The sequence below is a fragment of the Enhydra lutris genome, unplaced genomic scaffold, assembly GCF_002288905.1.
Source record: "Enhydra lutris kenyoni isolate GAN:26980312 unplaced genomic scaffold, ASM228890v2 scaffoldscaffold9, whole genome shotgun sequence".
NCBI lineage: Eukaryota > Metazoa > Chordata > Mammalia > Carnivora > Mustelidae > Enhydra > Enhydra lutris.
Genome location: NW_019154093.1, coordinates 52,555,509 through 52,578,379, shown reverse-complemented (window position 1 = coordinate 52,578,379; position 22,871 = coordinate 52,555,509). Strand labels below are relative to the sequence as shown.

General features: G+C 35.6%; 1 protein-coding gene across 1 annotated transcript in view; it reads left to right on the top strand.

Annotated features, from left to right (window-relative positions):
• The window catches only part of LOC111143380 (collagen type XXIV alpha 1 chain), a 388,577-nt gene that overhangs the window by 17,911 nt on the left and 347,795 nt on the right, over positions 1-22,871 (top strand). The window contains exons 3-4 of the mRNA XM_022497083.1: positions 11,513-12,864; positions 20,393-20,446. Of these exons, the coding sequence (XP_022352791.1) occupies positions 11,513-12,864; positions 20,393-20,446 (1,406 nt within the window). The remainder of the gene's footprint in view (positions 1-11,512; positions 12,865-20,392; positions 20,447-22,871) is intronic.

The window sequence follows — 22,871 nt, the reverse complement described above, 5'->3', positions numbered from 1 at the left end:
CAGTGGGCCATATGCTTGGGCGATGATAGTCAACACATATCTTGAGGGGTTTAGAGATAAAGGAAATTTCTAAAGGAATTTTTATATATTAAAGTAGACTTACAGGATCCTGGGGACTGGGCTAAGGTTGCCTTTTAGCCTTAACAAAGTATTAACATTGAGGCAGTTGAGTCCCTAGAGGAAAGTCACTGTGCCTGTTTCAAGGACTTGTTGATGGGCTGTAGGTAGTAAGGAAATTTAACAATTTCTCCTCTGCCTTTCTTTTCCACATCACCAATTATCTAAATTTAACCTCTAAATTGCAGTTTGGTGATATCCAGTGTCAGACCTAAATTAACAATAAAGAGTGTGTTCTCTGATAGAAGACTTTCTTTCTTCTGTTCTTCCCACTCCCTCTCATCTGTGCCTTTAATTCTTTAGAGTTCACTGTTCTATCAATATCTGCTCAAAGCACTTGCTAAACATATTCACACTAAGATTTGAAAGTTTAGATATTTAGATATCCACTCAGATACCAACTCTGGTGGCTACCTAGACAGTATTTCCCAATTACAAGATTCTGTGGGAAGAAATAACTGCTATGATTAATTAACGAGGCTTGCCAAGGGATATGTGAGGTGATGTGGAGAAGAGAATGGCTGTGAGGCAGTGTGGGGGGCAAAGAGTATAGACTTTGAAACTATATGATTGGAGTCATATCCGTTTCTACTATTAGCTGTATGACCTTGACCGGGTTATGTAATCTCTCTGGATCTCAGATTCTTCATCTGTGAAATAGGTATAGACATTAAGTATAAACATGAAACCATGAGATATTATCTTCCCACTTCTATTTCTGGATATCACATGAAAAAAGAGATGAATGAAATAATAAATAACCTTGAAAACTGCATTTTCAGCAAAAGTAGGGGACTGATGAAACCTGCAAACTCTTAAAATATCCTGAGAAAAGCATATACATGCCAGCATAACCACACACTTCTTAAAGATGAGGCGCATACCCTGAAGTCCTTAACCTTGAATGCTTGTACAAAACATGTGCTACAGGATCTGGGGAAGACAGAAGCTGACTGGGAGCAAGTACAAGAAGGAAGCACAGATAATAGCTAAATGGCTCAGTGGGGACAGGTTTCAGAACATGCACAAATCTGCTTCATAAGGTGAAGGATTCATTCTGAAGCATATACCAATGAGAGTGGATACCGGGGAAGGAGAGTAACGTGTGGCTAGCTGGGCTGGCTATAGAAGGTCTCCTAGATTAGAGTGGAGTTAGAGAAGGTGAGGCTGTATCAAAAAGCCATTTGAGAAGGAACACTGGGAATGCTGAAAAAGCCTTTGGGTTTTGAAATTTGGAAGGCATGGCCTCTCTCTTCTCCCTCAGCATCCTTCTATAAATTGTTGGGCCATGAAATTGTAAGTAACTAAAAGCAACTGGCACAGCATAAATAGAAAGGTACAGTAAGGAAAATATAGGGGAAAGCAGCAAAATGAAAATGCACACATAAAAAAAAAAACACCTCTATGAAGGAAGATCATAAAACAGAAATATAACAACTCAAGAGAAGGAAGATATGGTTCTATGTTAAAAGGATATGAATTGCAAGCTTGTAGAACTCAGAAAACGTATCATAGGAAAAAAACCTTTTTATAAATCAAGATGAGATTGGAAGGAGCACAAAGAGAGATTAGACATTACAGAAAACATGGTAAAATTAGAAATGAGAAAATCAAACAGAACTGAAGATAACATATTTTGAATGATTGCAGAGAAATGATAGACATAGAGGATAGCAGTGGAGAGTAAACATGCTTATAATAGGAATTTTTGAAGAAGAAAACCAAAAGTATAAAATAGAACAAATATTCAAGGATATAATTCTTGAAAACTTTGCTGAAGTAACAATAACAACACAACTTGGATCTGTACAACAAATGGACATCCTATATGCCTGGAAACATTTACCCACAATGGTCAATATAAAGACAAATTCTTTTTTTTTTTTTTTTTAAGATTTTATTTATTTGTTTGACAGAAAGAGAGAGATCACAAGTAGCAGAACAGCAAGCAGAGAGATAGGGGGAAGCAGGATCCCTGCTGAGCAGAGAGCTCAATGTGGGGCTTGATCCCAGGACCCTGAGATCATGATCTGAGCTGAAGACAGAGGCTTAACCCACTGAGCCACCCAGGCATCCCATAAAGACATATTCTAATAAAATCTGCACTTCACTTTAAAGATAAAGAACATCTCTTAGGGGCATGTTGGAAAAAAAAATTGAGTCACTTTTGAGGGAGAACTAAAATTGGCTGTCTTCAGATTTTTCTATCCTAACATTCCACACGTATACATAGTAGAATTGTATCTATAAGATATTCAAGGAAAGAAAGTAACAGCAAAGAATTTTATATCCAATGAAATTTAAGATACAAGGCTACCAATAAACAATTCTAAAAAGTCAAACATCCAGGAAATTTTTCTATGAATGCTTCTTTTTTTTTTTTTTTTTAAGATTTTATTTATTTATTTGTCACAGAGAGAGAGAGAGGGAGAGAGAGCAAGCACAGGCAGACAGAATGGCAGGCAGAGGCAGAGGGAGAAGCAGGCTCCCCGATGAGCAAGGAGCCCGATGTGGGACTCGATCCCAGGACGCTGGGATCATGACCTGAGCCGAAGGCAGCTGCTTAACCAACTGAGCCACCCAGGCGTCCCACTATGAATGCTTCTTAAGGAGACTAATAGAGGACAAACTTCATCAAAAAAGAAATAACTGAGAAAATGACTGCAAAAGACTGCTTCTACTTACCAGAAGAAAATGTGGGAGCAGAATATAAGTTACCATATGATATAAGTTACCATACAATATAAGTTACCATATGAATTAATGTAGGAATGGTACAATCATTGACAAAGGGAGGGGAAGAAGGAAAAAAGACAGAAAGTACATTAAGTTTGCTGATTGGCTTATATGTTGAAGATGGGAATTAATATTATCCAAAGGTGATAAAGCAAATAAAAATACTACCAGGATATTTAATAATAAAAAGGCAAATGCTAAAAAAGCTAATTCTATTGTCTAGTATTAGATGGTAAGGGAAAGGGGAGAAGAGAGAAAAAGAAAAAGGAAACAGTATTCATAGGAAAGAAATAATAGATATGTCTAAATGAAGAGGACTAGGGACATTGTGTACATTTATAATATTAAAGGTAACAGAATAAAAATATAAATCTTTCTAAAAGGTAATTCTAAAGCCTTCTCCCATAGATTTTGGTCTGCAGTATTTTCATTTTTGCTGCTTTCTAAAAACCATGTAATTTTTATTGGTGTTTTCCCATTGACCCAAATGATTTAGGAGAAAACCTTTACATTTTCCAGTTAAAGGGTTTTGTTTGTTTGTTTTCTGATCTTGTTATTAAAATCTAACTTGTTAGCATTGTGATTAGAGAATGGTGTCTAATTTGTACTTTATGTTTTTAAAACTTAACCTAATAACTTCTATCTAAATTAGGGAATAGAAAATAATGAATCCATATTATAATCTGAAAAAGACAGTACAATAAGAGAAAAAACATAGACCAGTTTTAACTTATAAATATTTATGTGATCGTTTTTCATATGTTATTCTTCAAGAACCCAGAAAGATATCAAAAGAATAATATATAACCATCAAGTAGATTTTATTTGAGGAATGCAAGGATGGTTCAATAACAAGACACTTACTGAAGAGCAAATTTTTAAAGATTTTTTTTTAACTTAGCTATTTGTTATAAAAACTCAAATAAAATAGAATTAAAGGAAAATATATATGAAATATTAAACACACACACACATATATAAAATGAAGTTTAAAAATAATACTCTTTCCAGTAATATCTCTGTTAATAGTGTGAGAAATTTGTGGTATGAGAGAGCAGGGGTTATTGTTAAATGCAAGGAGAAGTTTTTGCTGGGCAAGGAGCAGCCCTTGTTATCATACCACATAAATGTGGCACTTCCTTTGTGTAAAGATAACCTATCTGGAATCTTAGAATGATAATTTTCATACAATATGTGTTTATATGCACAGTAAGCATTGTGATTTTCATAGGAGCAGTGTTTCTAACATAGTTTACTTCTCAGATTGAGATAACGCACACCCCCAGAGGCAGATATTATTGAGCAAGAGTACCCAAAGTTACAGACTAAGCAGATATATGTTTCAGGGGTATAAATTTTCAGCGAAGATTGGGAATGGGATAGTTAACTGATTACGCTGGTAATTTATATTTTATATTAAAAAATAGCCATATTACAGAGTAAAATTAAAGTTTTTCTTAAATTATAATTATAAAAATGAGAAGTCAAGATATTTTTTGTGTTTTTATGGGGCCTTTTTAAAATACTCCCCCAAATCCCTGGAGACATATGTAATTCTAAACCACTGTTAGTAATGTTTTGGTGGAAAAGAATGAGAGACACTATCATACTGTGTCTTAGATATAAACATTTATAACACTTAAAACTATTATAAAACTACAACTACTTTATAAATAAAATCGGTGGCTCAGTGGGTTAAGCCTCTGCCTTCGGCCCAGGTCATGATCTCAGGGTCCTGGGATTGAACCCTGCATCATGCTCTCTGCTCAGCAGGGAGCCTGCTTCCCCCCTCTCTCTGCCCACCTCTCTGCCTACTTGTGATCTCTCTCTCTCTCTGTCAAATAAATAAATAAAATCTAAAAAAAAAAAGACAGTTGTTCTAAATTTAAAATAAAAACACTTGAGTATTTTGTAGAGCTCTCTGCTGAGAAAATATTTTAATTGTATTGCTAGATTATGCATGAGTTATATTTGTCATTATGTTTGCTATTTGTAATAAACATGAATTATCAATTATCTATTAATTTCTTATAAAAGAAAAACCAAGATGTTTCACAATTTTCTTGGTTAATGTTCAAAACTTTTATTTTTTTCTTGCCTATCACAGTTATGAATTAATATTCTTTGGCATTTCCTGTTGGAGATGGTTATATATGTTCAAAGATACAGGTGGGAGGTTTATAGCCCCCCAAATCATAGCAATCATATGGCTGACTAAACTGTTCTTTATCTCTAAGAAATGATTCATCATTCTTTACAAATTATATTTAATTTTATAAGACTCTAGAGATAAATGTGGCATCTGATAAAATCCTGGTGGGGAAAATTCATTAATTTAGAAATTGTAGAACTATTTGCATGGCAAGAATAGTAGATATTCAATAATGAATCAGACACAGAATCTGTCTTCCAAGAGTTTATAATTGGATAAGGGAGATAAGCAGTATGCTATTAGTAACATTGCAATAAAAATAAACTTGGAAAGACAATAATCATATAAAATTTATATTACATAAAATCTATATTACATAACAAATACTGAAAAAGAGTAAAAAATTGTTTGGATAAAAATTATTGTGGAGGCCTGAGAAAATAATGGAAGCAAAAGAAACTCGTTTCTAGAAAGAAGCAGTATGTGATCATCAATAGGAATTAAAGTTCTCCTGTCTAGGAGATATCAAGATGACTGTATAGTCTTTTTTTTTAATTTAATTTTATTTTTTCAGTGTTTCAAGATTCATTGTTTATGCACCATACGCAGTGCTCCATGCAATACGTGCCCTCCTTAATACCCACCACCAGGCTCACCCATCCCCGCACCCCACTCCCTTCCAAAACCCTAAGTTTGTTTCTCAGTATCCACAGTCTCTCATGTTTCGTCTCCCCCTCTGATTTCCCACAACTCACTTTTCCTTTCCTTCTTCTGATGTCCTCCATGTTATTCCTTATGCTCCAAAAGTAAGTGAAACCATATAATTGACTCTCTCCGCTTGACTTATTTCACTCATCATAATCTCTTCCAGTCCTGTCCATGTTGATACAAAAGTTGGGTATTCATTCTTTCTGAAAGAAGTGTAATATTCCATTGTATATATGGACCATATCTTCTTTATCCATTCGCCTGTTGAAGGGCATCTTAGTTCTTTCCACAGTTTGACAACTGTGGTCATTGCTGCTATGAACACTGGGGCACATATGGCTCTTCTTTTCACTACATCTGTATTTTTGGGGTAAATACCCAGTAGTGCAATTGCAGGATCATAGGGTAGCTTTATTTTTAATTTCTTAAGGAATCTCCACACGATTTTCCAAAGTGGCTGCACTACCTTGCATTCCCACCAACAATGTAAGAGGGTTCCCCTTTCTCCACATCCTCTCCAACACTTGTTTCCTGTCTTATTAATTTTAGCCTTTCTAACTGGTGTGAGGTGGTATCTCCGAATGGATTTGATTTGAATCTTCCTGATGGCTAATGATAGTGAACATTTTTTCACGTGTCTGTTAGCCATTTGTATGTCTTCTTTGGAGAAGTGTCTGCTCATGTCTTCTCTCCATTTTTTGACGTGATTATCTGTTTTTTGAGTGTTGAATTTGAGGAGTTCTTTATAGATCTTGGATATCAGCCCTTTGTAGTGTCATTTGCGAATATCTTCTCCCATTCCGTAGGTTGCCTCTTGACTTTTTTGACTGTTTCCTTTGCTGTGCAGAAACTATTTATCTTGATGAAGTCCCAAAAGTTCATTTTCACTTTTGTTTCCTTTGCTTTTGGAGACATGTCTTGAAAAGAAGTTGCTATGGCCAATGTTGAAGGGGTTACTGCCAAGTTCTCCTCTAGGATTTTGATAGATTCCTGCCTCACGTTGAGGTCTTTTATCCATTTCAAGTTTATCTTTGTGTATGGTATAAGAGAATGGTCGAGTTTCATTCTTCTATACATAGCTGTCCAATTTTCCCAGCACCACTTATTGAAGAGACTCTCTTTTTTCCACTAGGTGTTTTTTCCTGCTTTGTTGAAGATTATTTGACCATAGAGTTATGGGTCCGTATCTGGACTCTTTACTCTGTTCCACTGGTCTATGTGTCTGTTTTTGTGCCAGTACCATGCTGTCTTAGAGATCACAGCTTTGTAGTAAACCTTGAAATCAAGCAACTTAATGCTCCTAGTTTTGTTTTTCTTTTTCAACATTTCCTTAGCAATTTGGGGTCTTTTATAGTTCTATACAACTTTAAAGATTGTTTGTTCCAGCTCTTTGAAAAATGCCGGTGGAATTTTGATCGGGATGGCACTGAAAGTATAGATTGCTCTGGACAATATAGGCATTTTAACAATGTTTCTTCTTCTAGTTCATGAGCATGGAAAGCTTTTCCATCTTTTTGTGTCTTCTTCAATTTCTTTCATGAGTGTTCTGTAGTTCCTTGAGTAGAGATCCTTCATCTCTTTGGTTAGGTTTATTCCCAGGTATCTTATGGTTCTTGGTGCTATAGTAAATGGAATTGATTCTCTAGTTTCCCTCTTTCTATATTTTCATTGTTCATGTGTAAGAAGGCAACTGATTTCTGTGCATTGATATCGTATCCTGCCACATTACTGAACTGCTGTATGAATTCTAGTAGTTTGGGGGTAGAGTCTTTTGGGTTTTCCATATAAAATATCCTGTCATCTGTGAAGAGAAAGAGTTTGATTTCTTCTTTGCCAATTTGAATACATTTTATTTCTTTTTGTTTTCTGATTGCTGTTGCTAGGACTTCTAGTACTATGTTGAACAACAGTGGCAAGAGTGGACATTCTTGTCATGTTCCTGATCTCAGAGGGAAGGCTGTCAGCTTTTCCCTATTGAGGATGATATTTGCTGTGGGTTTTTCATAGACAAATTTTATGAAGTTGAGGAATGTTCCCTCTATCCCTATTCTTTGAAGAGTTTTAATCAGAAACAGATGCTGTATTTTGTCAAATGCTTTTTCTGCATCAATTGAGAGGACCATGTGGCTCTTCTCTCTTCTCTTACTGATGTGTCCTATCACATTGATTGACTTGCGAATGTTGAACCACCCCTGCATCCCAGGGATAAATCCCACCTAGTTATGGTGGATAGTCTTTTTAATGTACTGTTGGATCCTATTAGCTAGGATCTTGTTGAGAATCTTGGCATCCATATTCATCAACGATATTGGTCTGAAATTCTCCTTTTTTTTTTTTTAAGATTTTATTTATTTATTTGACAGGTAGAGAACACAAGTAGGCAGAGAGGCGGGCAGACAGAGAGAGAGGAGGAAGCAGGCTCCCTGCTGAGTGGAGAGCCTGATGTGGGGCTTGATCCCAGGACTCTGGGATCATGACCCAAGCCAAAAGCAGAGGCTTTAACCCACTGAGCCACCCAGGTGTCCCTGAAATTCTCCTTTTTGATGGGGTCTTTGACTGGTTGGGGATCAGAGTAATGCTGGCTTCATAGAAAGATTCTGGAAGTTTTCCTAGTGTTTCTATTTTTTGAAACAGCTTCAGAAGGATAGGTATTATTTCTTCTTTGAATGTTTGGTAGAATTCCCCAGGGAATCCATCAAATCCTGGGCTCTTGTTTTTTGGGAGGTTTTTGATCAATGCTTCAATCTCATTACTAGGTATTTGTCCACTCAGGTTGTCAGTTTCTTCCTGTTTCAGTCTTGGAAGTTTATAGGTTTCCAGGAATGCATCCATTTCTTTTAGATTGCTTAACTTACTGGCATATAACTGTTGATAATAATTTCTGATAATTGTTTCCATTTCCTTGGGGTTTTTCGTGATCTCTCCCCTTTCATTCATAATTTTATTAATTTGGGTCCTCTTTCTTTCCTTTTGTTTTAGTTTGGCCAGTGCTTTATCTATCTTATCGATTCTTTCAAAGAACCAGCTTCTAGTTTTGTTGATGTGTTCTACTGTATCTCTACTTTCCAACTCATTGATGTCTGCTCTAATCTTGATTAATTCCCTTCTTGTGCATGGGGTTCGCTTAATTTGCTGTTGATTTTCCAGTTCTTTAAGGTATAAAGAGAGTTGGTATATTTGAGATTTTTCAGATTTTTTGAGTGAGGCTTGGATGGCTATGTATTTCCTCCTTTGGACCAATGTGTCTTCATTCTCAATGGTTTCCATGAATAGTTTAAGTTCTTTGATTTCCAAGTTGATCCAAACATTCTTGAGTAGGATGGTCTTTAGCTTCCAGGTGTTTGAATTCCTTCCAAACTTTTTCTTGTGGTTGAGTTCCAGTTTCAAAGCATTGTGGTCTGAGAATATGCAGGGAATAATCTCAGTCTTTTGGTATCAGTTGAGCCCTGATTTGTAACCCAGTATGTGGTCTGTTCTGGAGAAAGTTCTATGTGCACTTGAGAAGAATGAATATTCTGTTGTTTTAGGGTGGAATATTCTGTATATATCTATAAGGTCCATTTGGTCCAATGTGTAACTCAAATTTCTTGTTTCTTTATTGATTTTCTGCTTGGATGATCTGTCTGTTACTGAGAGTGACATGTTGAGATTCCCTACAATTAATGTATTCATATCAATATGACTCTTTATTTTGATTAACAGTTGGCTTATGTAGTTGGCTGCTCCCATATGGCATAAATATTTACAATTGTTAGATCTTCTTGGTGGACAGACCCTTTAAGAATGATGTAGTATCCTTTTGTATTTCTGACTATAGTCTTTAGCTTAAAACTAATTTATCTGATATGAGAATCACTACCCCAGCTTTCTTTTGAGGCCCATTGACATGAAAGATAGTTCTCCATCCCTTCACTTTCGGTCTGGATGTATCTTTAGGTTCCAAGTGTGTCTCTTATAGATATCATATGGACGGGTCCTGTCATTTTATCCAGTCGGCAATGCTGTGCCATTTTATGGGAGCATTTAGGCCATTCACGTTGAGAGTGATTATTGAAAGATAAGTTTTTATTGACATCATCTTGCCTGTGAAGTCCTTTGTTTCTATAGATTGTAAATTTCTGTTCTGTGTCACTCTTGAGTTCTTTCTTCTTTTATAGAACCCCCCCCCCTTAATATTTCTTGTAGTGCTGGCTTGGTAGTCACACACCCTTTTGAACCTTGCTGGTCTTGGAAGCTTTTTATCTCACCATCCATTTTGAATGTCAGGCTTGCTGGATAAAGTATTCTTGGCTGCATGTTCTTCTCATTTAGTGCCCGGAATATGTCTTGCCAGCCCTTTCTGGCTTGCCAGGTTTCTTTGGACAGGTCTGACCTTATTCTGATGGTCCCGCTCTGTATGTAAGGAATCTCTTCCCCCAGCTGTCCTCAGGAGCTCTTGTATGAAATTTTGATTTGTGATTTTCACAATTAAGTGTCTGGATGTCTTTTTAGACTTGTTGGTCTTGTGGCGTATCCTTTCTGCCTCTAGGACACAAACACTTGTTCCATTCCTCAGATTAAGGAAATTTTCATCCAGAATTTGTTCAACTATATCTTCTAGTCTTCTCTCTTTCTCCACCCCTCAGGGATCCCAATAATTCTGACATTGGAATGTTTCATGGCGTCATTCATTTCCCTAATTCTGTTTTCATGGCTTCTAAGCTGTTTGTTTCAGGCCTCCTTCTGATCCTTCTTTTCTATCATTTTGTCTTCTAGATCACTAGTTCTATCTTCTGCCTTGGTCACCCTAGCTATTAGAGTATTTAGATTAGATTGGATCTCATTGATAGCATTTTTAACTTCTGCCAGATTGGCTCATTTCTGCCCTTAGAGATTCTGTGTTGTCACTAATGGTCTTCTCCAACCTAGCCATTGCCTAGATAATTGTTACCCTGAATTCCCTTTCTGACATACTGTTTATGTCCATATTCAATAGTTCTGTGGCAGAGGGCACAGTCTCTGAATTTTTCCTCTGTTGGGTGTTCCTCCTCTTAGTCATTTTGTGGAGAGGTGGTTGAAGGGATGTATAACTGAATGTATCAACCACGATCCAGACAAGATGCACTCGTTCTGGAGGCCAGAAGTCCAAGATTGGGTGCTAAAATGGTCTGTTTCTGGTGAGAGCCTCTTATAGTTTGCAGAATGCCAACTTCTTGCTATGCCTTCACGTGGTAGAATCCAAGGTGACTGAATATTCTATGTGTAGCAAACTTACGGTATTAGGCATAGGGAAAACTTTTATGTGACTTGTAAATTCCCAAAAGACTGTAAGGGAATGTAGCCTGAAAAAATATAGTTTAAAAGATTATATGAACTTAATTTATAAAATGATTTCCAAGTTATAAATTTTTTTTGTTTGTATAAATTTGTTTCTATTTAACATAGAAGTCATTCAATTTTAAGTTCCAAGTTAAATAATATTCGTTGGAGTAACAAATAAGATTCCTAGTTGATCAGGAAAAATGAGAGAACATTTATTAAATTTGGGGTTTAGGAATATTGATGTGTGTGCATGTGCATATACACACACACACCCATGGCTGCATGTGTATGTATGTGTGTGTGTGTCAAATTACTGAGTATAACATTTTACTCTTCCTCTCCATATCTCATTACCTGGAAATTGATAGAGCATGCTTATTTTAGGGGTTGCTGTTGATACAGACAAGGAATATGCTCTCATATTCAAACATTTATATAAAGACATGAATGCCTAAGAGTAAGATTCTTTCTCTTTCTCTCTCTCTTTTTAATTCCCAGGCATAGACATTCTTCATCAACTAGGCCTTGGAGGCAAAGATGTAAGACACCTATCATCAGTGACTGCTGTACCATCATCATCTACACCATTACCTCAGGGGGTCCATTTAACAGAATCAGGTGTCATTTTAACTAATGATACTTACATTGAGTCACCTCTTTTGAAAGTTCTACCAGTCAACTTAGAACAGCCATTTACAATATTAATTGGGTTGCAGTCCCATAGAGTAAACAATGCATTTCTCTTCAGCATTAGACATAAAAATAGACTGCAATTAGGAGTGCAATTATTACCTAAAAAATTAGTAGTATACCTTGGAGGAAAGCAGTCTGTATTTTTCAACTACATTGTTCACAATGAGCGATGGCACTCATTTGCCATTACTGTTAGAAACCAAGTTGTCTCAATGTATGTTGAGTGTGGAAAGAAATATTTTAGCAGAGAGACTCTTTTGGAAGTTCAGACTTTTGATCCTAACAGTGTGTTTACCTTAGGAAGTATGAATAATAATTCTGTCCATTTTGAAGGAGTAGTATGTCAGTTGGACATTATTCCTTCGGCAGAAGCATCTGCAGATTATTGCAGATATGTGAGCCAGCGTTGTCGCCCTGAGATAAACCTTCTTCATACAACCGTTGTATCAGCTGAGATACTGGAAAACTCTCCTTTGCCCAGACAATTTGGTGAAAAAGTGGTGTCAGAAGACACATTTACCAGAGGCAAAAGCATCCCAAATATCATAAATAATGAACCTGCAACAGTCCGTAAACAACAAGGACACCAGATATCAAAGGCTCAGTCAAAGTCTCTTCATTCAAGCAATGTCTCTGCTGTGGATCTTGTAAACCATGGAATTCAGGCCAAAGAAATGATCACTGAGGAACATACTCAGACAAATGTAAGCCTGTCAGTGACCCGTCATCTCAATAAGGCAAGAACAAATAGCAAGGAGAAATTTAGTTCTCTCCCAAATGTGTTTGACAATATCACACAACATAATGATAGAGTAACTGGTTTGTCACCATTTAAGAAGATATCATCTGTTCTTCCACATATGAAACAAGAAACAATTACTGATCTCAAGAAGGCTATCACAGCAAATCTACACACTAATGAACTCATGGAATTACAACCGATTTTAAACACAACCTTATACAGAGTGACAGATGAACCAGCTGTGGACAATCACCTTGACCTGAGGAAAGAAGGTGAATTTGATCCTGATGCTACCTACTCCATCGCAAGTAGCTATGAGACTGACCTTTATGATTATTACTATTATTATGAGGATCTTAATGCAATGCTCGAAATGGAGACACTAAGAGGGCCAAAAGGGGACACTGGACCTACTGTAAGTTGTTGTTTTTTTAAATCTGTCATAATGTTATTAGCTTATCAAAAAGAAATCTCTAGACTGAGCAGTACAGAACAGATCAGTTTCAGAAATGTATCCTGGCTATAGTGAGTGAATTTGTTGTTAACTATAATGCATCCAACCAGAATGCAACACTGGTTCAAATGTATTTTTGTTGTCATTGTTTTTATTGGCAGACTGAAAGGTTACTTAATTCTGGTAAAGTGATGAGTAAGCTATATGTTTTTCTTGTCCAGCTGAAATTCAATTGGGAATTCAACTGCTAAATATAGGTCAGCATTCTTTATAGAAAAACCATAGACTTAATACATAGTCATGTTAAGAGAATATGAAGAAGTTGTAGTATACCAAAGAAAGATACATTAAACATATCAATTAAATTAATTCATAATCATTAAACACATCTTTCAACAAAATAATATCAAGTGGATTAAAATAGATTATAAAAATTTATTTTAGATAGAGATAATTTTGTAGTGATTCACTGACTAGAAAAAAGGAAACCCTTGCATTATCATTCTAAATGAAATAGTATCTATTAGGAATAACATATTTCATTAAATCTTTAATGATATGGTTCATTTACATTTATGAATTAATAAAATCTCCAGCTACCTAGTACAAAAAAAGGCTAACAGCCCATCTGTCTATTCAATGGGAAAAAAACTCAGCCAAATCACTTATTTAATGATATATAAACAAAACTATGGGATAATAGACAGATGTTTTCAGCTCTGAAATTCTTTTGTTGTGTAGGTACAATTACAGAGGAACATTTGAAAAATTTCTAAGTCATTTAAAACCTATTTAAATCTATTTAAAATCACATTAGAAACATGTTTTTGCTTTTTATATTTGTATATCTTAAGTAAGGAACCTATGTGTGTTTAGAAAATAATTTTCTAATTACAAGCTGACTGAAATATATCTTAAAATATTTCTTTCTTTGATGAAAATAAAATTTGAGTCATTGGTTTGATTCCAGAAGCCACTGAATGGGAGAAGATTATGTCACTTGCTTAGCTTATGTTTCCTTTGTGGTTCTTGCTTGAAGTGTATTGATAGGTATTAAACAATTTTTAAAAAAGATTTTATTTATTTATTTGTCAGAGAGAGATTGAGCAGAAGCACGGGGAATGGCAGGCAGAGCAGGCAGAGGGAGAAGCTGGCTCCCCACTGAGCAAGGGGCCCAATGTGGGACTCCATCCCAGAACCCTGGGATCATGATCTAAGCTGAAGGCAGCAGCTTAACTGACTGTGCCACCCAGACATCCCAGAAAAATTCTTATTAGATTGACTGTTTAACGGTTTTAAAGTAAAATCTGAAGAATACATTATTATAGAGAAATAAACTCTTTTCAGCTATAGCAATGTTATTAACATCTTAGTAATAAAACTGAGCTATTGGGTGGGTCATATTAAACAAATAGGTATGGAAACCATTTACTTTCTTCAGAAAAAGTCAGTATAATGAGATGAGCATTAAGCTCTTCTATAAATCCCCAAATAGTCATTTCAGCATTGGTAGATGAAGCAATAATATTTAACAGATATTTATGTAGTTTCTCCTAAGCAAAGCAGGAACACAGTGTATGTATAACAGAATCACTCTTCAGAAAGAGCTTACAAACTAAGTTAGAGGGTACAAATGTTTATAAAGGAAATATTTTCTGAGGAGATTCCTATGAAAGATCACTTGAGGCTGAGCTGTTCAGAACAGGTTCTTGTGGACAAAGTTAGTTATAACTTAGGCCTCAAAGAACGGATAGATTTTGACAGGGGAAAGGAACTGGTCTATTTTTTATATAGGAAAAGTGGCATAACAGCAATTGTTTATTAAGTTTTTACTTTGTGGCAGATGCTCTACCATGCCCTTTACATTCATTATCTTATCTTAAAATATCTTGGTGTGGTTGGTATTATTATCCTCATTTTTTATTTGAAGAAACTGAAGCCCAGAAAAGTTAGTTTACTTACTCATAACCACATTGCTAATAAATGGCAGAGCCAGAGTTTGGGTTCAGATTTTTTACCTCTAAAGCTCAAAAACTCTTTCATGATGTTAGAGCAAATAATGTTGGACACATATAAGACCCAAGCTAGATGTTGTCAGGTTATGGGGAATTTTAACTGTCAAACTGATGGTTCTAACTTGATCTTGTCCTCATGAGGAATTTTGTAGGTTTCTAAACAGAGATACTAATAGGGAAGTCAGTATGTTTGTAGGGCCCAACACAGACAAGAAGTTCCGGCTGTCATCTTGATGTTACAAGACTAGGACGGTATCTAGGATGACAGCAGTGAAAATGAAGTGGAAAGGTAGGATTTAAGAAATATTTTGAAGAAAAAAAAAGAAATATTTTGAAGAAAGGTTTGGTAGAACTAGGAAATTAATTGGAGCTGGGGCGAAACAGAAAGGAAGAGAATAAAAGATGTCTGAAGTTTTAAGTCTGTGGATTGAGAGAATGGTAATACCATCACTAAAATGACTAATTAGGAGAGGAAGTCTATTTTAGGAGAGGAAACTAAGTTAGAACATTGAAGATACTGTTGAAAATTCATGGGGCGCCTGGGTGGCTCAGTGGTTAAACCTCTGCCTTCGGCTCAGGTCATGATCTCAGGGTCCTGGGATCGAGCCCCGCATTGGGCTCCCTGCACAGCAGGGAGCCTGCTTCCCCATCTCTCTCTCCCTCTGCCTACTTATGATCCCTTTCTGTCAAATAAATAAATAAAAATCTTTAAAGAAAATTCAGTCAGCTGTTGGAAAAGTTAAGAAACTAAAGTGGAAAAGAGAGATTAAGATAAGGATATAAATTTGGGGTCTTCCTATCAATATAGTTGAAGTATAGGAAAGGAGTTTGGCATAGTGTCAGGAGCCAAATCATGGGGATCATGGGAAATGTTCGCTTTGGGATTATGGCAGAAAAAAAGCAGAAATGTGAATGAACAGTCAGATGGGAGAGAAGAGTGTAGTGTACTATGTATAGGGTATAGTGTACCGTGGCAAAAGCCCAAGAAGAGAGTTTTGAGAAGAAATTGATCAGAAGTGCCAAAAGCTACAACAAGTAAAAAAGTATGAGGACTGAACAACAGTGGAGGAAATGCATTAGTTCTTCTGATGAGAAAGTCACTGCTGAACTTCACGAGTCCGACTTAAGTGTAGGGTAGAAGACTAAAGGTAGGTTTTTAAAAAGCTGAAGCAAGTGTGAATAGTAATTAAATGATGAACTTTTGTGGGGGTTGTGGCCCCACTTCTTGAAGTAGATGTTACTACTACTCTACTATTACGCTGAGGCCAGCCTGATTTTTCCCATCTGTAGGTGATGATTTTTTCCGCCATTTACCTGTGTAGTTCTTTCATCATCTCTGAGGTTCATTAAACCTATTTAGGTCTGTTTCAGGTTTTTCTGCTATTCCTCTGATATGAAGATTATTTTTATTTCATTATACAAACATCTTCCCTTATATCCTCAAATATTTTTTCTTTCCCATTTTTCCATGTTCTTCTTCAGGCACCCCAATATACGTATATGTTAGATGTCCTTTGTGATGATAGATATTATTATCTTTTTTACAAACATGTCTGTGTGATTGCTTTTCTCTATTTCATTTTGTGTGATTTTGATTATCCTGCACTCACATTCCTCTATTGATTTTTCAATTGTATTTAATCAGATTTTATTGTATCTGACATGGTTTTCATCTATAATTTTTTTTTCTCTTTTCATGTCTTTCTTAAACTCTTCTGGTTCACATTTCATTGCCTTCATTGTTACTTGTATTTCTTGTAACTCTTCTTTGAGCTTTTTCTAGAAAAATGGCATCTTGAAATTCTTTGCATCTTTATGTCTGAACTTTTTCTCTGTTGTGTAGAATAATTCCTCCTCTGATAAATAATTTTCATCTACATTCAATTTATGTTTCTGTCCTCATACTTCTCCCTCTCCTTATATGTATGTATAGGTCACCTGCTGGTTTCTTTCTGGTTATTAGCCATTTTTAAAATAAAGAGAGCTCTAATTGGGCCATTATTTGTTTTAGAATAGTGCAGGGAAAGGAAAGGGGAGTAAGGTGGAGTGGTACACAGTGTCAGATTTAAGTTGCTGCCTTTAAACACCATCTGATCATATTTATTTTGTCCTCTATCCAGAAACATATCTCCTCTTATTTTCATGTACAATTTGTTATGAAGCCCTTTATTTCACAGGCCCTCTAAGAACCAATATGATGATTTATGCTCCTGTGTTTTATCCCTTCTCACCACCAACAATCTCCTGGGGTTAGGAGGTTTGGTAGCAGATCATAAAAATGGTGGGTTTTTCCTCTTCAAATCTACCTTCCTTACTCTTGGGTGTTTGGAGCTGGGTCTTCACTGGGTCATTAATCACATCTATTGCAGCTTTCTCATTCCCTTTCAACCTCTCCACTGTTAATCAAAGGACTTCTGGAATGAACTTTCAGGATTGGCATGCATTTAGATATCTGCAGCCTGTCCAAGATTTGAGGTCTGAGGAGGTTTTCTGTTTTTGGTCATCTCTCAACATCTTTCCTTACCACAGACTTTCTCAGTATTTGGAAGATAATCATCATATTTTTTGGTTTGTGGTTGTGGTCCTTTCGTTGTTTCGTTGGAGATGGTGTTTTTTCTTCTGGTGTTTTTTTGTTGTTTTCAGTGGGTTTTGAGAGAGGGAGGATAGTTTTAATAATGTTCTCATTCTGCCATATTTTATGGACATTCTCTAGTGATCTTTTTAAAAACACGAATCACATCACATCATTTAGTTGCTTAAATTCTTCAGTGGCAGAAGAATAAAGCACTTAGAATAAATGAAAGACTTCTTATTGTAACCTATGCAGCTATATGTGATCTGGCTTGTTCTTAAACCCTGCGGCCTCATTTTGTCCCCCTTTTCCTTACGCTCACTGAGTTTTCTTTTAATTCCTCAATAAGACTGTGCTTTTTGTTCCATTTGCTTTGTTCATTTTCTTCCAGTTTTCTGGAATTTTACTTCCTCCTCTTTTCTCTTTTTCGTCTCTTCAGTCTAACTTAGCAGCTCCTCAGGAAAGTCTTCTCTGATACAACAAATAAATTAGGTGCACCCTGTTAATCTCTCTGTTGCTTGCTTGTTCTTTTCCTTCATATCACTAAGTAAAATGTATAATTATATGCTTATCTGTTAACGTGTGTCTTTTTATCCAGTCTTAAGCTGCAGGAGGGCTTGATGCTTGCTAATGTCTATCAAATGAGTGAATGAATGAGTGACTGAAGCAATTAAAAAAGGAAATTTAGATACAGGGTTTCCAAGATTAATTGACCAGGCATTACTATGTTTTAAAAGTTTTGTTCTAGTGAATATATTTGCCTTAGTGTATATATTTATATATTAGTAATATAATATTTATCCTGGTAATTATAACTAACATGAATTGAGTGCTTGTTGTGCCCATATACACCTTTAAAAACTTCATTACCTTAGAGTTTACTGGTTAACTACTATATATCAGCAATGGTTATAAGTATTTTATACCTATAGTATCTCTAATGTTCGCAGGAACTTTGAAAGGTAGATTTTTATCTGTATTTTAAAGATATTTTATCTGTATTTTAAAGATGAGGAAACTAAGGCTTAGAAAGAGTAACTGACTTGTCCAAGGTAGTTCAGCCAGTAAATGCTGAGGCATGATTTGAATCTAGACAGGACAATTGCAAAACCACTGTTCTTGTCATTGAATTGTCATTGAATTTCTCTTAATAACTAATAATCTCAAGGTTAAAGTACCATTTTTAGTATTTAACTTTATTTATAGAAAATAACTTATTCTCCTCAATCAGTCATGACATGTCAAATCAGTTTTCCTGTTTTCTAGAAATCCCTCTTAATAATCTGCTCTCAAAGATTTGAAAATGCAAAATTGTGAAGAAAGCTAAAATTGATTTTTATTTAGTGCTTTTTAAACAATGTAAATATTTCAATCATGACATAAAATATACTTTCTTTCTTCCCCAGTAGCTAATGTTGTTTCCTTTTCAGTGTGAATGGAATTGTGTTTTCTTTTGTTGTAATGTTGTATGATAAGGCAATAAACCAAACTAGACATTCTGTTTTAATTTTCCATTTAATTTTTCATTTTTCTTATTTTTGGGGGGACTTTAAATAAGTAGCCTTTAATTTCTGATTATAACAACAGAACCAGAACTGTGAAAAGAATTCCAATTAAAAAAAAAATAAGTGGAAGTCAATTTTTGATGAATGCTAGTAATATAATAATAGCTCTTAAAATATTTGAACAGGTTAGGAAGGAGTATGCCCTCAGTCTGAGGTTGAATAGAAATAGGACTTATCTCTCAATATTAGGAAATACATGAAAGGTTTTTATCAAGTTAGGGGATAAGAGAGGAAAAAATACAATTAAAGGAAAATGGACAGTTCGAAATATATAAAGAACATTATAAAACTTCAAAATGACTGTAATATAAATAAAAGAAGAAAATTTCAAAGAGTAGTTAATATCAAGAATGAGAAATAAAAAATGCCTGATAAAATAAGGCTCATTAGGTCATGCTACTTGTTAATGAGAAGGCTAGTACTTTAACTTTGGTATGTTTAATTTCAATGTTCATACTATTTTGAAGGCTATGTTGAATGAATATTTGTAAAATGGAAGATGTATATGGCCTAAAGACATGAAGAATAATTCCATGTCAGCAGAGTGCTCAGTAACAAGTGAATGAAAGATGAATGAATGAATGAATGTGTTAACCATATCCCAAATGAACATTCATTCTGCCCCAGTTGATTGTTAAAGTAAAAAAGATGATAGAAAGCATTACATGAGGAAGTAAAGTAGTAATTTCCTATTTCTTATTTGATATATTTAATAAGTAACATTTAAAGAACTCACAACACTTTAAAATGGTTCAATTTTTGCTTTCCTACTTTGTTTTGCAAACTATTTAAGTCTATTACTGACCTCTGGGTATGCTGTATTTGGTGTAAGGCAGATTTATTACTGAATATATTAGAAGGATCTCATTATAATAATTTAACACATTACACAGATTCTTGCTATAAGTTTTTTAGAAGAACATAATATGGTCAGTGCTTTAATTTTTCAGGGCAAGTCTTTTGAAATGTGTTTGGAAAAACCTGTATTTGTCGGTCTCCAAACCCTAAATTGAATTCCGCCTTCAGTAGTAAAAGTAAAGTTAGGTAAAAATTACCCACAAAACTACTAGTTATGGTCCTTGTAAAAACCAGATACAGTGGCTGTAACCATAAGTCACAGACTTCCCGCTGCCATTTCTGGCCAGATTAAAGAGGACACTTGAGTTTCAACTCTCACCCCTGCTGATTAGGGTGAGGGGATTCATGTTACTTTAAAATCATCATCAGCTGGGAACTGGGGACTGAAAAAAAAAGCCCTAGTATGGGAATCTTAATGAGACTTTTGAGAAAAGATGTGTCTATTACAGTGTCTAACATCTCGGCAATTGTTTTCCAAGGGTCCACCGGGTCCAGCAGGTATCCCAGGTCCCTCAGGAAAGAGAGGTCCACGGGTAAGTAAATGGGCTCCATGTCCCACTTGCTGTTAGAATTAGTAACTTTGCAGTATGTTCTTCCTAGTATTGTACAGTATGTACTTCCTTTGGAAACCTGCCTGGATCTTCAAACATAGCCCTACCTTTGCCAATTCAAGAGAAACTCGGGAACATGTGCAGCTTGTTTATTTGAGAGTAAACACCCAGCCAAAGTGTTCTCTGTGAACATGCCCAAGAAGGATTATCAAATTTGTAGATTAGTGGCTCGTCTAGTGCTACTTATAACATTATTCTTCGTTATAAAGTGATCTCATCGGTAGTTGATAGTTCAAGGTGGGGTTCATTTGCTTTGGGAAATGAAGAGGAGTGGGCTGCCTTAAAATAGTACGTTCCTGGATTACATAGTGGAAAATGCTGGAACTACGGACTAGAAAAATAATTGTCCTGAGGAAAAAGCTGCCTTAAGGTTCTGCAGTAGTTTCTCACATTACGCAGGTCCAAAAAAGATTTACTGCTGTGTTAAAATTCATTTCTTTTGAAACTGAAAAAAATCAACCTGGACTTTTACTAACAGGAATTCTTCTAAGAGCCAGAAAAGGAATTACGACTGTTACAAAGACAAATGCGTATGCCATGGACAATCCACTTTCTTTCTATCCTGATTTTTATCTGTCATATAAACAATATAATGAAAAATCATCCTGAACTATTACTGTGAGTCATCCAAATTCACAACAAACTCTTGTCTGTATGAGGCCTTAAATGAACACTACTGGTGGTAGTTTTGTTCGGCATTTGGTTTATTTCTCTCTACTTGATGACCTATCATGTTCCCCTCAGAGTCTCTCATGAACGCGCCCACTCCCCCTCCCGTAGCTGGTGCACCACTTCTATCCTCCTCACTCTCTGTTTGGGTCCTACTCTTCTGAGGAACTGGATCTCTTTCTGCCCTAATTCCATTCTCTTTCCACCATGGAGGCTGTTCCCCACAGCATGACCTTCAACGTCTGAGGCTCCAACTATTCTCATGATGCAGCAGTTTCCTTCTTTAATTTTTATCTTTTTAAAAAATTTTTCTAATCCTTTCTTTAAGGAAGGAACAGTATTCCTCTTCTCAAGACCAATTATCCCATTTGTGTGCCTAATTTTATCCTCATTCCATTACTTATCTTAAAACTTGCAACTTTTAATTTTTTTTCTCCCTAGATTTTGTCTCATTTGGCAACAACTAACAAATTATTCTTAAAGAAAAACCCTCAAACTTTCATTGACATTAATTTTTCCTAAAGTTATGCTCCTAGCTCACCATTGTGCTATTGAGCTTCGTAAAATAATAGTTTATGCCATTGCCCTACATCTCCACCAAAACCTCACTTGTAAATCTCCATAATCTTTCCACCTATTTTATTGAAATTTACTTTTTGAAGGTTACAAATGGCATGTGTCATAACATCTCATGTTTTTTCCTTAGTTTTGATTTTGCTAGATATACCTCCAGTATTGCCATTGCTGATGTCTCTCTCCTTTCTGAAACACAATGCTTTATCAATTCAGAATTGAAAAGGCCGAAAAATAAGTAATTATTAACTATATGTGATACGTTAACCTAGAAGTATGGCTGAAGAGCCCAGGAGTGGGTACCAAACCCAGATGAATATAGGGTCACCTGAAAGGCTTTCTGGAGGTGAATCTTAGTTCCTCTGCTTGCTGGTCCCATGAGCTTAAGTTTCTTCTTCTGTAAATAGGTAATAGGAAATATAAAGCATTAGCACAGTTATCTATGCATAGTTGGTAAATAGAAGCAATTATTGACAAATATTTATTGAGTATCTAATATGTTCCAAGTGCTATACTGGTAATATGAAAAACAGTCCCTTTTCAAAAAAAATCCTAGAACTAAATGGCACATGTCATAAGATAATTAAAATAGCAATAAAATATTTAAAGAACAGATTAAACAGTGTAAGAAATATCTTAAAGCATATACAATTAATTGCAAATGAATTTTCCAGGCAGCAGTTTCTATGGAAGTTAGTAGGAAAGAGAAATCACTTTATCACAGTGTAGCTAGGACTTAAAAATGAGGTGGGATCTTAGCTGACACTTGAAGAATGATTCGGGAGCTGTAGGGGGGCAAAATGAAATGAACTAAGTCTTATAGGCATACATAATGGCATAAACAAAAACCCAAGTACAGAAAGGGTTAACACATGTTAGCAGAAGATTAAACATTTGCACTTTCTTATTTTTAGGCTTCTTACTCTGCACAGCTTTTAGAAGTAGCACTATGCAATATGGCTGGAGATAGGGGTGAAAAATAAGGGAGGTAAGCATCTCAAGGCAGGATTTTGAATCAAAAGATGGAAAATACAGTCCTCCTCTGTAATTAGTGTAGCTCTCTTGTCCAAGAGTGAAATATCCAACATCTAGGAAAACATAAAGA